At 36.2% G+C, this 14,170-nt stretch overlaps 1 protein-coding gene across 1 annotated transcript; it reads left to right on the forward strand.

Annotated features, from left to right (window-relative positions):
* Positions 1-1,734: 1,734 nt before the first annotated feature.
* On the forward strand, positions 1,735-13,915 carry LOC139138912 (uncharacterized). The gene is made up of 8 exons (XM_070707512.1): positions 1,735-2,266; positions 2,957-3,127; positions 4,001-4,261; positions 7,367-7,705; positions 8,279-8,464; positions 9,037-9,075; positions 9,337-9,427; positions 11,796-13,915. The coding sequence occupies exons 1-8, from the start codon at positions 2,206-2,208 to the stop codon at positions 12,067-12,069; spliced, it is 1,422 nt and encodes a 473-aa protein (XP_070563613.1). The 5' UTR covers positions 1,735-2,205; the 3' UTR covers positions 12,070-13,915.
* Positions 13,916-14,170: the final 255 nt, after the last annotated feature.

The following is a 14,170-nucleotide window of genomic DNA, read 5'->3' on the forward strand; positions in this document are numbered from 1 at the left end:
TTTACATATAATACTTATTTTATTTATTTATTTATTTATTTATTTATTTACTACTTGCAGTCTTTTTTGTTTTTCCTGCCATCTACGGAAGAATTCTTTTTCAATTGGAATCGTTTTCCCCATAAATCTTACAAGCCCTGGATAATAAATGGTCCCTCACGTAAAAAAGTATTGGAGTAAGCAGGGAATACATTTCTGCAGAATAAGATAAGCATACGCGTTGACCCACGGACATAATGTCTATACTATGACGTTGACGGCACTCGATTGAGCTTCAATGAATTGTATACATTACAGTAACGATAGTTTGATAGGCGCTTTTGGGGACATTTTAACGGGACAGTAGCTTTAACTTTAGAAGATTGTTTTTTCATTTGTATGTCAATTGCAAGTTCTTCTTCTATTCTCCTACTGTTTAGCTTGTCAACACATCTTTTTTACCAAAGTCTTACAAGCCCCCGTGGTATTAAATGGTTCACCCCTTTGAAAAATAAAGAAGTTTTTACTATCAAACGGATTAACTTTGCATTCTGCCAAGTTAGATAAGAACACTGGTTGACACACTGCCGTACCGCGTACACCCACGGTACTGTATTGTATATATTAGAGTGACTGTGTTTTGATAGGCGCTTCGGTGACCTTTTAATTTCGCAGGAAAGAATGTAAACTTTTCAATACATGTTTCAGTTTATTGATTTATTTGATGAGGACTTATTTCATGTCAAGGACAGCGTAAACTCATAAACTCAAGATTTACTGTTTGTATCAATATTAGATTTCATTGATACATTTGTGGCTCGGCGTGGCAGATGATTATGGGAAAATTTTCGCAATACGACTAATTTATCAACATTTGGTGAAGGATGTTTCAAGTAGTCTGGACACTGTTAATCAGACGACAACTATTTTTTGTTTTTTTTTTGTTTTTTTGTGCATTGGTTTCTTTGTGTTTTGTGTTTGTTTTTAAGCAATTTCAACCATTCTCATACCAAATCAAAAATATAAATCAGGGGTCACCTCGCAAAATTTGGTATAAGTGCAACTAATAATCTAATATTTACCAGTATTTGGATTCCAACATAGCCACCATCCCTGTGCTAATTCTATGTGGAAGAATAAAAGTTTCGATTTTCGAAAAAGTAAGAAAATATTTCTTACACCAAGGGCTTTAAAGTAAGCCCCTACAAACGAAAGACAAGAAAATTTTGGAAAAATTGAGGGCCCTAATATGTGTTCTGGAGGCGCATTTCTAATTCGAATCCGCTCACCAGGCTGACATAATTTTCCAGTTTTGTAGTAAGCTACTCATAAAACGTTTATCAACTGCTATAGGCTGATTCTATATAAGAACTGTTAACCTAACCTTCGCTGATAGGTAAATAATATATCTATTTATAACACACAGTCATATTTGTGAAAAGGGAAATAGTAAAATCCATGTACTAAAATATTGCGTTCTTCCTGCTAATATGCAAAAAAATGTTGGATATGATCGTTTGGTAAATTTTTACTTTCATAAGACAAATCTTTTAGTGCTAATTTAGATAATTGTCATATGATCAGTTTCTACACCTTTCTGCCTGTAGTCCCTCTTGTTCCAGCTCACACTATCTTTGGTCAACAGTCACCCCTTTCCTTAGTTTCTGTCTTCGTGTGCATGTCTGTAGTTTCATCCCCGATATCTTCTCGTTTGTCTCTATGTCTCTCAATCTCACACAACTCTGAAATGTGATTTCAGGCTATGAAGGCTCTTTTGCTAGTTCATGTGTAGGGGACTGTACACATTAAAACGTTCCTAGACGAGGAAAATACGAATTTATCTGCTTGTCTTCTCCTGACATAATCGTCAAAGTGTCAAAATTCTTCCTAAAAGTGAACATAAACGTTGCTATTAGAATTGAAAGCGTGGTGCAAATTCTTAGTTTCTTTCTTTACAGGTAAAAAGTTACCTCACCATCGTGGACTATTCGAAAATATGTACACCCTACTTCGTCATTTATTTATTATAAAACTTTAGAGCACATTTGTCTTCTGACATCATTTTTAAGTCAACGAGTTTTGATATGTGCTGCTGGAAATCACGTGATTAAACATGACTTCTTATATTTTGATTTAGGTCTCTTCTCTCAAGAATTATTTAGACTCGATGGAGGACAGACTCCATATGAAGGAAGAGTGTCTGTATATCTGGAGGATGCTGGATGGATGCCAGTGTGCTGTGATAGTTGGAACACCGATGGTGCAGATGTTATATGTAACGAATTAGGTAATAATTTTAATGATTTTTAGGCTCCGACGCCACTTTAAAACATGTACGATACTATCAGGTACAGCTTATTTTAGCCTCACTAAAATCATTTGCTTTTTTTTAGTCCTTTTACGTTGTCGATTTCTCAAAACGATCCATTGGTGAGTAGTGTCGTATTTTTGACACGTATTTTGAACATTGTAATCCTGCTTTCTGTTCTTTATCACTTTACGATACGTTTCCTACAGCTGTGCCAATTTGAAAATTGCCGTAACTCGTTTTTAACTTTTCGCCATGTTGAATGGTTTTGCTAGTTGATAAAAATTCGTGCGTATTCGATGCGCCTATGGGTAAATCGCTGTATACGAGAACAGACAATAAAGTATTTGAGTTGAATCGAATTATATAAAAAATTAGTGGAATAACGGTACGACAGCGCATTATCGATAACAATATTTAACGTTGAGAAGTATGCTCAAAATCGAAAGTTAAGTTTGATTATATCATGATTTTGTCAGGACGCTTTCAAATTCAAGTGGGAGAGCCAAATCTAGGCGACAGCCTGTTATCTTGTATTGAAGAGGAAAATGCAAAGGTTGGCTTGTCGGAATTTTTTCTTTTTTGTACAGTATTCCTTTATATTTTTTATTACTGCACTCATGCAAAAATAATGAGTGGTGACACATTTTCTTTTTCTGACTTTGCAAGGGTTTTCCGTCGGTGCAATGTGGGTGAAAAGCTCCAGAGTTGAAGATAAAAACGTAACTTCCGGGTGTATGTATGCCCATTGTCCGAAAGGTTCGAAGTCGTGGGCACAATGCAATTATAACCTCACACATGAACAGTGTTACTGTAAACAAGCAAAGGCAAGTTGTAACTGTAAGTAGTACTTAAAAATCTGTGTCAGTTATTTAGACACAAGCATTAAGACAAACGAATTTCGAAAGAATGATTAAAGTTTTATAGAAATTAATGCGCTTTTAAAGGATGTGATAATACTCATCGTTTGCATCAACATCGAGCAAAGTTCAATATTGTGTAGATATGGTATGTTTATTATTATTATTATTATTATTATTATTATTATTGTTATTGTTGTTGTTGTTGTTGTTGTTGTTGTTGCTGCTGTTGTTGTTGTTGATGTTGTTGTTGTTATTGCTGGAAAAATTCAGGTTTTTTTTAATATAACATATATTTAATACAACATGACCAACTGGAAAAATGAATTTATGGAAAGCCTTGAAATATGATGACACTTTAGTAGAATGGGAGGTATTGGATTTACTCAGTATTTAAGTAATCATTTTAGGAATCATGAGAGGAGTACGTTATGTCTAAACACTGATCATAGTTGACCATCAACACATGACTTCACAATTTGTCCAAGTCTTGAGTTTTTAGAGTTTTGTGTCTCCCAAAAGACACAGTCTCAAAAAACCATATCTTCTGCTTTATCGTGAAACGTGAATGATAATTGTTGTCATATTAAAACCAAAGAGTTTATAAAGATGAGGACAATACAGGATTATGTTGAACAGTTTCTCTTATTAACAGTTACCGACATTCAAAAAATGTTGCAGTATAACATTTTGAAGCACAATGGCAAATTTAAGGATACTGTTGTCAGTGTTTCAGTAAAAAAAGTAATTGTCGTTGATGAATTCTTTTTTTAAAGATTCTGTATTAACCGGGTTTGAAGGAAAAGAATTCTATCAACAGATTTCTAAAAGGTCTGCCTATGTATGTTTTCAGATTACGGCTATAAAGGTTGCTATAACTTAGGGGACTGTAAAGGCGAAGAACATATACTGGACGACCAGCTCACCATACAAGAATGTCTCAGGTTTTGTCGCAATTATAGTTTCGGCGCTGTTCTAAAAGATACATGCAAATGCTTTGACTCTGACATCGAGGACGATAAACGTGGAAACAACGCAATATGCGGAACAGCTTGTGGCGGCGACGACAACCACGCATGTGGCGGTACCTGCCCTTACCATGGAGTATACGAATGTGCGTAACGTATCATGTCATTTTAGACCACATTTTTAAATATCATCTCTGTATGACGCTATTACTTAAGCATAATAGGTCAAACCCGGAATTCGAATCGACCACGGTACAAAGCTATGTGCGCAAACGCGCATAGACGTACGTGTATTTCCATACGCGTTAGTACACATGTTGGTTTGTTTGTACCGGCATCACGTGATTATTTGGGCGTACTGAGTGTGTAGAACGCATCGCGTCCTTTTTATTCCGGAGTAGAACCATTCCAAACTTAAGCATAATTTTCTGATCTACAACTTCATTTATTAATTGAAATCGGAAAATATAAGGGGTGACCTTTTGTCCAGTCACTACCACGTAAAAACGTTGAACTGATCACCTTCCCTATTTCATCAAAGTGACCCAATATTTTGTCTCTATGGCACTGAATCTTCAATGAGATATTTGTGAATATATATTTCTTTTAACGTCGTCATATAAACAGTGATTACCGGGGTTTCTAAATACCCTGAAAATGTGTGATAAATTCAATTTTGCACATCACCTATTTTCTCCAAATCGACATGTGCAAGTGCTTCTTCATGTTCAAAAAGGATCATTGCATCCGACATCTACAGTGTTTGAAGTTTATACCCAAAATGTAAATTCCGTGCCGGTTCTTCTGGCCACTAGTGTAGGGTCAAAATATTGTGTTTTAAGAAATGTGTTTCCTCCCATGAAAAAATTGGTGCTTTGAAGGGGGCGCTGCACCCAAACAGGCGTATTTTGCTCAAAAATCATTTATTTGCAAATATTTATTCAAATTTTAATAATTTGGTAACCTAAGATGAAAATAATCATTGGGTTCACGTTTAAGCTAAGCAGTCGTAAGTTGATTGATAAAGAAGTGTTAATTTATACAAATGTATGCAAATCAGCCAATGTCCTGGCTTCTCTTTCCTCCCAATTTCAAAATTTCCAAAGAATTTAACTCCACTCTGGCTCTGGGTCAAATTTTCTGAAATTTTCACAGTATGTTTTTTAAATGCTAAATTTCAAAACGACTACTCTGTTTGGCAATAAACATCTTACATTTTGAACCAGCTGCATTTTAATTTTGCTAATCATGATTTCAATCACTTTTTTGGAGTGCCCTCTCTCAACCATTGCCATTTTATAATGAGGAAAGATATGCAAAATAAAATAGTCGATTTTTCTACACGCACACTTCTTTCAAATTAAACATTATATTTCATTAATACCAAAATTGAGGTTTTTTGTCCAAAATATACACCCACTTTATCCTTCGAGTAAAGTACTGCCACCACAATAAACTTTAGAGTCTCGGCTTTTTGAAAATATATAGTATAAGGGGTTTCCTTGTCATCTTTGATGAGAAATATTACTTCGAAAAAAAAAACTGTGTTGGCAACATGCAGCTTCACCTTAAATATGTTTCAAGACTTGCCATTTAAAAAAAGTCGCTCCTTTTTAGCTTTTCGTGAAAGTGGTTACAAATATGTTGTTTAATATGAAATATTATCTGTGTTGACTAGTTGTAACATTCTGCAATACTGGTCACCTGCACACAATCTGTACTCTGCTTGCAGTCAGAAAATATTAAACGTTCAGTGAACATTAATATGGTCTGCATTATGGTAAAGTCAAGTTCAGTGTACAACTCTCATCAAGCATGGTGGAATATACACTCTTACATAAAGTGTGGACCCGATTCAGTATTCCGTCATGATATCTTGATTGGCGGTACCTTTCATATAGATAAGGATCACAACTTTTACTTAAATTGTTGCAATGTTTACTTTTTTATGTGACACCCAGTTGGTATGGGAGTATTTCATTTTGTGCAGTGGCAAAAAATACAATAATTTGCTTGTATACAGCAAAGGGGTAATGTTTGACCCTTTTGAGGTTATGCATAGACATCATTTTGTAAAATGAGTGACTTTATGCAAGTATTCCATTTATTCTTAACACCACTGTCTCACTTTTATGTCTGGTCACTTTTACTTGTATTTAGATGTTATTTATATCATAATTGTTGCTGTTATTGTTGTTATACGTCCCTGTGGGGGACTATTGGTTTAGCTTTCCGTCCGTCTGTGCGTCCATGAGTACGCTCTCAAGCGTTTCTCAGAAATGCCTTGAACGAATACTATCAAGCCTGGTACACGAACATAACCCTATGTCAGACATTTACATGTCAATTTGTTTTTCGATATGATCCAATATGGCCGTACAAGGACTTACACTTATGCAATGCCATATTCACTTGCCTTTTTTCATAATAAGATCGAATATCGACGAATATGCGGACACTGAGTTTAAATTCTAATTTGTCTAAAACCGTATTTAAAACAAGCCTGAACTAATTTCCTTAAAATTTGGTGAAGGGACGTGAGTCTATGTCATATATATGCACGTCGGTTTAATTCGATACACGATCCAAACTGCCATCAAGCGGCAATTTTGTTTCATTTTTCTTTTAGACCCGTTACTAAGGCATGCCTTCACTGATTTGTTTCAAAGTTGGTTCAGGGACATAACCTTGTGCAGTACACGTGCTTGTCGATTTGTTTTGCAATCCGATCCAATATGGCCACTCCAACAACTTTCCTTTCAGTTCAATCATGTCTGTAGCCGTAACTCAGACATGTCTAGCTGATTTCTTTTCACGTTTGTACAAGGACATAGCCCAAGGTCATACACATGCACGTGGCTTTTTTGTTATTATCAAGTCGGCATTATTTTATTACGATTTTTATACGTAGTGCCATAACATTAATGCAAGCACTAAATCAGCATTGGTACTTCAATATCATATGCATGCCGATTTTTCTTTTAAATTACAACATAATATGGCTAAGTTTGTTCTAATTCAGACTGGTACTGACAAGCATTAAATTATAGTTAATGCAGTTACAGCATATAACATGCAAGAACTTTGTCCCTGATTATAGCTTTATTTTATCATCGTTTTTGCTGTTGTAATTATTATTATAATTGTTGTTGTTGTTGTTGTTGTTGTTGTTGTTGTAGTTGTTTGAAAACATGCACTGTGGAAGTGACAATACAATAATACTTTCAAATCCTCTTTCATCATTATCGCAGCACAAATGGGAGCCTGTGGAGGAAGCTACGCAACAAACAACGGGACGATCTACTCACCACAGTTTCCCGGATGTTACCATGACAAATCTGTTTGTGTTTGGAGTATAACAACCGTCAAAGACCATGTCAGTCTTGATTTCACAATATTCAACTTCTCTGACGAAAGTTTTGAGGTCCATATAACTGAGGACTATAATGGTAGTGTGACTGTGTTGGGTCAGTATGATAAAATGTCGCCTCCAACGTCTACTATTAACTCTCGTTCCGAAAAAGCATTTATTCATTTGTTCAACATCAACGAAAGCAATGGCTGTGGTATATTCGCCATTGATTTCTCAGGTGAGCTTGATATCATGCTTCTTCCAGAGCGATCAGATTCAAATGAATTACATCACCACCGTTGTCTTCAAGATCGTCAACAACATCACCATCCTATTCATCGTCATAGTTGTCATATGATTGCGATCGTCACCATAATCATCATCACCATCATCTACCATCGTGACCGTCACCATTATCACAATCATTATCATTATCATTATCATTATCATGATCGCCATCAGCGTCATCAAGCATCACCATCGTCGTCACCACTACCATCACAAACAATCTTCCTTGCAATATCTTTTGTACATGGAGAATGGGACATTGTGACTCCTATCAAATTTTGCCAGAAGCATTTCTCTACGTAAAATTATCATCTAGCTCTAACTTTTTCTGAAAATCAGTGCTTAATTGTGCGTCACTATTATAACGCTGTAACTCTGGACACAACATAGCCAGCACAATCTAGCAAATATTGTGTGTTCTCTCTCTAAAACGTTCGAAAGCTAAGCGCAGAATTTTCTTAATTGATGCTTGTGGAGTTAAAATCATGCAAGTCTACACTTCCTCTCTGTGATATTTATGTAGGACAAGTTCGATGTGAGGTCCCGGATGAAGTACACAATGGTACAGTTGACACAGATAGCATTTGTCCATATTGTAGTGGTGACATTGTGACAGTCGTCTGTGACCCCGGCTACGTGACAAATTCTACCTACTCATCTGTTGAATGCAACAACGGAAAGTGGAACGCATCGCTGCCACAATGCATAGGTGAGAACTATACACTCATCGAAAATAAATGAAAAGTCAGAGGTTGTTCTACGCTACGTCTGTTATTACATTATCACTGTTTGCCAGACCAAGGTTGGCATTCCATGCATGAAGAAGCCATGATCGGTTTGCTATTAGGCGATCCTACCCAGTTGTTGTTAAAACCTTGAAGTGACAGTACTGGCCGTCGCTGCACTTGCCGTCTTAATTCGATAACTGCTTTACCGCTATCAAGAAAATCAACAATATATATAGTATGCAACTTTTTCGGAACATGAAATATCTTATTTTGACAATTTTCTAAGTAATTAGTTGTCTGACTCTAGTCTAACACTGTATTTTATATCTTCTTTGCTGTGGTAGTATGTCTGTCTGTACGTGCGTCTTATCGGTCTATCTGTCTCGGGTGTGGATATGCATGAGTATATATCTTCGCATGTACTAATGCACGTAATCAGCCACACCTATCCATTGTCATATGTCTCGATATTGGCTCACAGCATTCTGCAGCATTTGTTACAGGACTAGTAGTAGCAAGATTCTCAGATGTGTTCACATTGTCTTTCTAACAGATTCCTTTCAAACAACTCAAGATACCGGACTTTCTTCAGGTACCTGTAACTTGAACCTATATTTTCAACACATCTAAGCTGATGCTGTGCATTGCTTACATTTAAATTATTCAATCTAACTGATAACGTTTTTCGTGATGTCCGAATAAGGGTAATCACGTTATCAAGTGACAGTATCTTCGCTCTTATCGTAGCCGTTGGCTTTAAAATATTGTCAAGTATAGCAATACTGATGTACCAAGTCGAGTACTTTCTAATCAAATTATGAACTCTGATGATGTTACTGAAATTATCTTTCAGGTTCTAATCTTGGCGCTGTCCTCGGCCTTACCATATTAGTTGTACTTATAGTACTATTAATAATCCTATGGTTTATAATAATTAGGAAGAGGTAAGTTCGAGGTTTGTTTGTTAGCCATTTGACAGTAAAAAGTCTGTGTAACTTGACATTCGTCCTTGTGCAACATACTGCACGCCTTCACACTGTCTCGTGCAAGTGCGCAAGTATTGGATTAAGGTACCATGGATTGGTTTCGAGTTTGAGATATTTGACACTTTAAATCAGATTTCTTTGCATTTCCATCAGCAGTTATTGTAGAAGCGAGGTGTGCAAGGCAGACATGTAACCGATGGAGATATTCTCATACGTCTTTTAAGCTCCATTGTGTATCTTTCTGGTGACAAACTTCGTGGTGTCGAGAACAGCTAGTACAGTGAAAACATCACTCCTCTTAATACATATTACAGATGTACCAATCCGGCGTTTATTGTACAACGAAACATCATCTATCAGAACTTGACAAAGGCAATACTGTTATGCTTGTACTATTGGCCCTTTCCTCAGCCTTTGACGCTGTCGACCGGTCTATTCTCCTGTCTCAACTGAAATATTGCAAGGGTATTTCCTGTGTGCTCTGCCATGTATTACACCATATCTGAGAAATCGTTAGCAAACAATACAGATATATGGAGCTTCATCGAAACCTCAAATTCTACAGTATAGGACGGCACAGGGATCGGTACTCGGTCCCATTTTATTCGCTATCTATACATCTGCTTTATATGACATTGAGTTTCATCTCTAAGCTGACGACTCCAAACTGTACCTGTCTTTCAAGTTTGAAGATATTGCTAGTAATATCTCTCACATGGAAAAGTGTATCCTGTATTCAAACATAGATAATTATCAATTTTCATAAATTGAATCCTGATAAACAGAACTTCTTTTCGTTGGCTCAAGTAATAACATCAGTAAGTTTGACATGCCGACCTTTAACATTGGACGAATCACAATTCTACCATCCTCAACAGTAAGAAATCTACAACCCACATTTGACACACGAATGTCTATGGAAAATCAAGTAAATCAAGTCTGTAAAGCTTCCTATCAGTATAGAGTAGAGTATATATCCAAGGACACAGTGAAAATACTAGTGCATGCCTTGGTAACATTAGGACTAGAATATCGCAACGCTCTTCTATATGGTATACCTGTCACATATATCAGGAAACTCCAATGTGTTCAAAATACAGCTGCGCGACGGATCACCAGATCTAGGAAGTCTTCTCACATAACTCAAATTCTGTTCAAGTTGCGCTGGTTCCCAATACAACAACGTATCAAATTCAAAGCTCTGCCATACCTTGCTAACCTACTCATCTTGTATGAACCTCGCCTCAATCTACGATCTAAGGGCAACTTTCTTCTTAAATCAATCGCGTAAACTCTGCTATGGAAAACGGGCATTTGTGAATGCAGTACCAAAACTATTGAATGATCTCTCATTGAAAATTAAGCAATGTCAAACTTTTGTGTCAATTAAAGGTATTGTTAAGGCGTACTTTTTCAGGGAAGCTTATTTTAAGATCAGTGTCAGTTTAGTTTTTTTTTCTCAGAATGTTTAACCTTTTTTATCGCACCTCTTTTACTGTTGCTTTTTAGCTCCCCCTAAAGCGCCCTAGAACAATTTGTTTTGATACAGGCGCTGTATTAATTATAATGTTACTTAATTAATTACTTACTATCCAAGTTTTGTGATTTATCCATTAATTTTTCTGTTGTCCCTTAAAACGAGCAGAATGCTACTACACGGAGTGGGGTTTTTGAGATATTTTTTAGTTTGTCTAGATACTAAGAGAGGCATGCTGTCTTGTACAAATGTATCAGTCACGCTGTCTTCCACGAAATAATTCTCAATGCCACAGGTGGAACAAGCCCGTCATGATGAGTGGTTTGTATTGTCGAACACCAACAAAAGGAATACACATAAACTGTCTGTGTATTCACGTTAAAACAGCTTGATATTGGCAGGACTTTTAATTCCTTAAAGTCAGCAAAACCCACTTTTTTGGCTGGTCACAACACAGAATGCCATTAATTCTAACTTTCCTCCAAAACGAAATTGACAATTTGTACGATTGTTACTTATGGTACTAAATGATAAACTACGCAAAATTCAGTTCACTGTAACGCATGTACATTGAAGTTTAATAGGAGCTTCGTGCATTTCACAATTCTGGATATCAAATGAATACTGACTTTTATACCTGATCCCAAGTGAACCCTCTGTCTTAATATGTTCTTGTGTATTAGAATCAATTTTTTACATCAGAAGAGAAAGACAGTGTTACATTCTCTTCGTTTCTCGTTTCGAGCGTTTCCCTCTGGTTGTTATTTTTTAGTTCTTTAGTTGTTTTTATCGGTTTGATCAAGCAAATATCTGGGGTAACAACACTTTTTCAATTTTTTACCTTTGTAGGGATGGTGAACAAAGGGCGCGTGATGAAATAGCTGATGCACAAACTGTCCGTTTCAACGAGATAAGTATAAGTGAGCCTCAGCGTCAAATGACAGATGAAACTGAAGGATGTGTCGCAAATAATGACTCGCGCCCTCTCCAGAACATCGGGAATACCCCTGACGAAAGCCAAGACAAGGGTCCATTTGAAGTGCGCCAGTCGACTTCTACTTATAATCATATTTATTTAGAACTCAGATCAATGGTTGAATCAGTATTACGACTTCGCCGATAGTAACATGTACACCTATTAACGCCTGCTAAACAGTAGCAAAATGTGACACCTATATGTGTAATGGAGTTAGTTTGCTCACAGTATTAGGTAACGAGTGGATTATTGACGATGAATTTTCCGGACATCATTTTATGGCAATACGCTCCATAATATAGTGACCACAGTCTCTTGCTTGGTTTAAAGACTGTCACAGTGAAGAGATCGACACCAGTAGGCCCTGCAGTGCCCTAGACGTGTATACAACCTATACGATTGCTTCTCTAGTTGTTTAACGAGCTGTTTCAAGGCTCTTAGTTCGGATAATGTTGCATACGAAGCAGATGCCCAGCTTGCCTTAATGTGTATTTGCGTCTTGAGGACAACACTTCCATGATGACTTAAAATTAATTGACAGAGATGCTAACAGACAGGTAGACTTTGAAAGCCCAAGATTGTCAATATCTATGGAGATAGATAGATATATAGATAGATAGATAGATTGATAGAGAGATAGATAGATATATAGATAGATAGATTGATTGATTGATTGATTGATTGATTGATTGATTGATTTAGACCTTCCCTGTATAATGGTCTAAATGTTAAAGCCTTTCAAGTACTTCATTCAATAGTGTCATACCTCAATTTTCTAAGATTTAGTACGAATTATGAGGATGGTGTATTGTAATTTCACTTACCTTATATACCTTTATGAAGATGGTTTCGGATACCGAGATTCTCCACCAATGTTCCCTAATCTTCGACTGGTCAAGGTTTCATGACGTGATGAGGATACCTGATTCAGCAAAGATGAGGATATGTGAACGATTACAAGTTTCTATTTTTTAAGAGTGTTCAATTAGTAGAGACAAGGTTAATTTGTTGGCATAAAAGTAATGTCATCATGTATTCAATGTCTATCTGGAGACTTTTACAAAAATAATTCGTAAATACTCTGAGGCGTCGAAGAGTTGTCAATCTTTATATTCAATTACGTTAAGCTTCAGAAGTACTATGCAATTAAAATTAAAATACTATGGATATTTAAGTCTTTTCGATCTTGAAGATGCTACAGAAGCTCTACAAAAGTCGAAAGAAAGCCGATAATATTATATTTAAACTACGTAGAAGACGACTAATTGATTTTCTACAATATTCATCACACATATATTATAGATGTATTGTGTAAGATCCATGATGTTCAAAGGAATTCCAATAAAACCTCGATGAAAATTCAATTCTTGTACACAAGAACGTTCAAGATATGTCCAACCAAACATGAATTGAAAATCTATATCTTTTCCTAGAAAATTCATAGATATGAATAGAAGTGCAATATAATATTATTGAAATTTCATATGGAAGATTCAGAGAATTCAATAGATCTTCAATGAGAATCTTTCATTCATGTATAGATAGTAAATGAAAAATTGACAAAAGTCCGTGGTATTTCTAAGGAAGTCCAAATGATTTTGTAGACAAAATTGTATTTGTAATTTATATCAATTTTTTGTATCTTTTTAAGGGCTTGGGAGCCTATTTCGGAACTCTTAGCACGTGATTTGAAATAGAATCAAAGAGAGAAAATCGCCTTTCCTTACTCCCCGAGAAAGGTTAAAGTCTTTGTGGGAAGAACTCTATCCATAACACAACTTATTGGATTACTGCAAATTGTATGTAGCCATTTCATGAGAGTTTTTTGTTTCGTTCGTTTGCCCAGTTTTTTTGTTCGATTTCCATCTTTTCAACGGTACTGAGTTTTAGTTTCAATATTGAAATTGGTATGATCTCGTGAATATTGAAAGAAACACTAGATTTTAATCGTTCCTGTTTGTAGGGATACTGAATAAACGGCGGATGATGAACCAACCGGTGCCACTGTCCATTGCTACTACATAAGTAACGAGTAACTTCAGAATCACACGCTGGATGAAATTTACGAATGTCTTCTACTACTGACATGCGCCCTCTTCAGAAGATAACGGACGCATCTGCAAAAACCCCGACACAAAATGCATGAATGCAAAGAATTATTCTTTGGAACCTTCGTGAGTAGCTGGCATGACGGGGTGTGGCACTCTGGTTCCCTAGTTCGGGATCTGTGAATAACGTTGTATATGAA

Source organism: Ptychodera flava, chromosome 8 (genome assembly GCF_041260155.1).
Source record: "Ptychodera flava strain L36383 chromosome 8, AS_Pfla_20210202, whole genome shotgun sequence".
NCBI lineage: Eukaryota > Metazoa > Hemichordata > Enteropneusta > Ptychoderidae > Ptychodera > Ptychodera flava.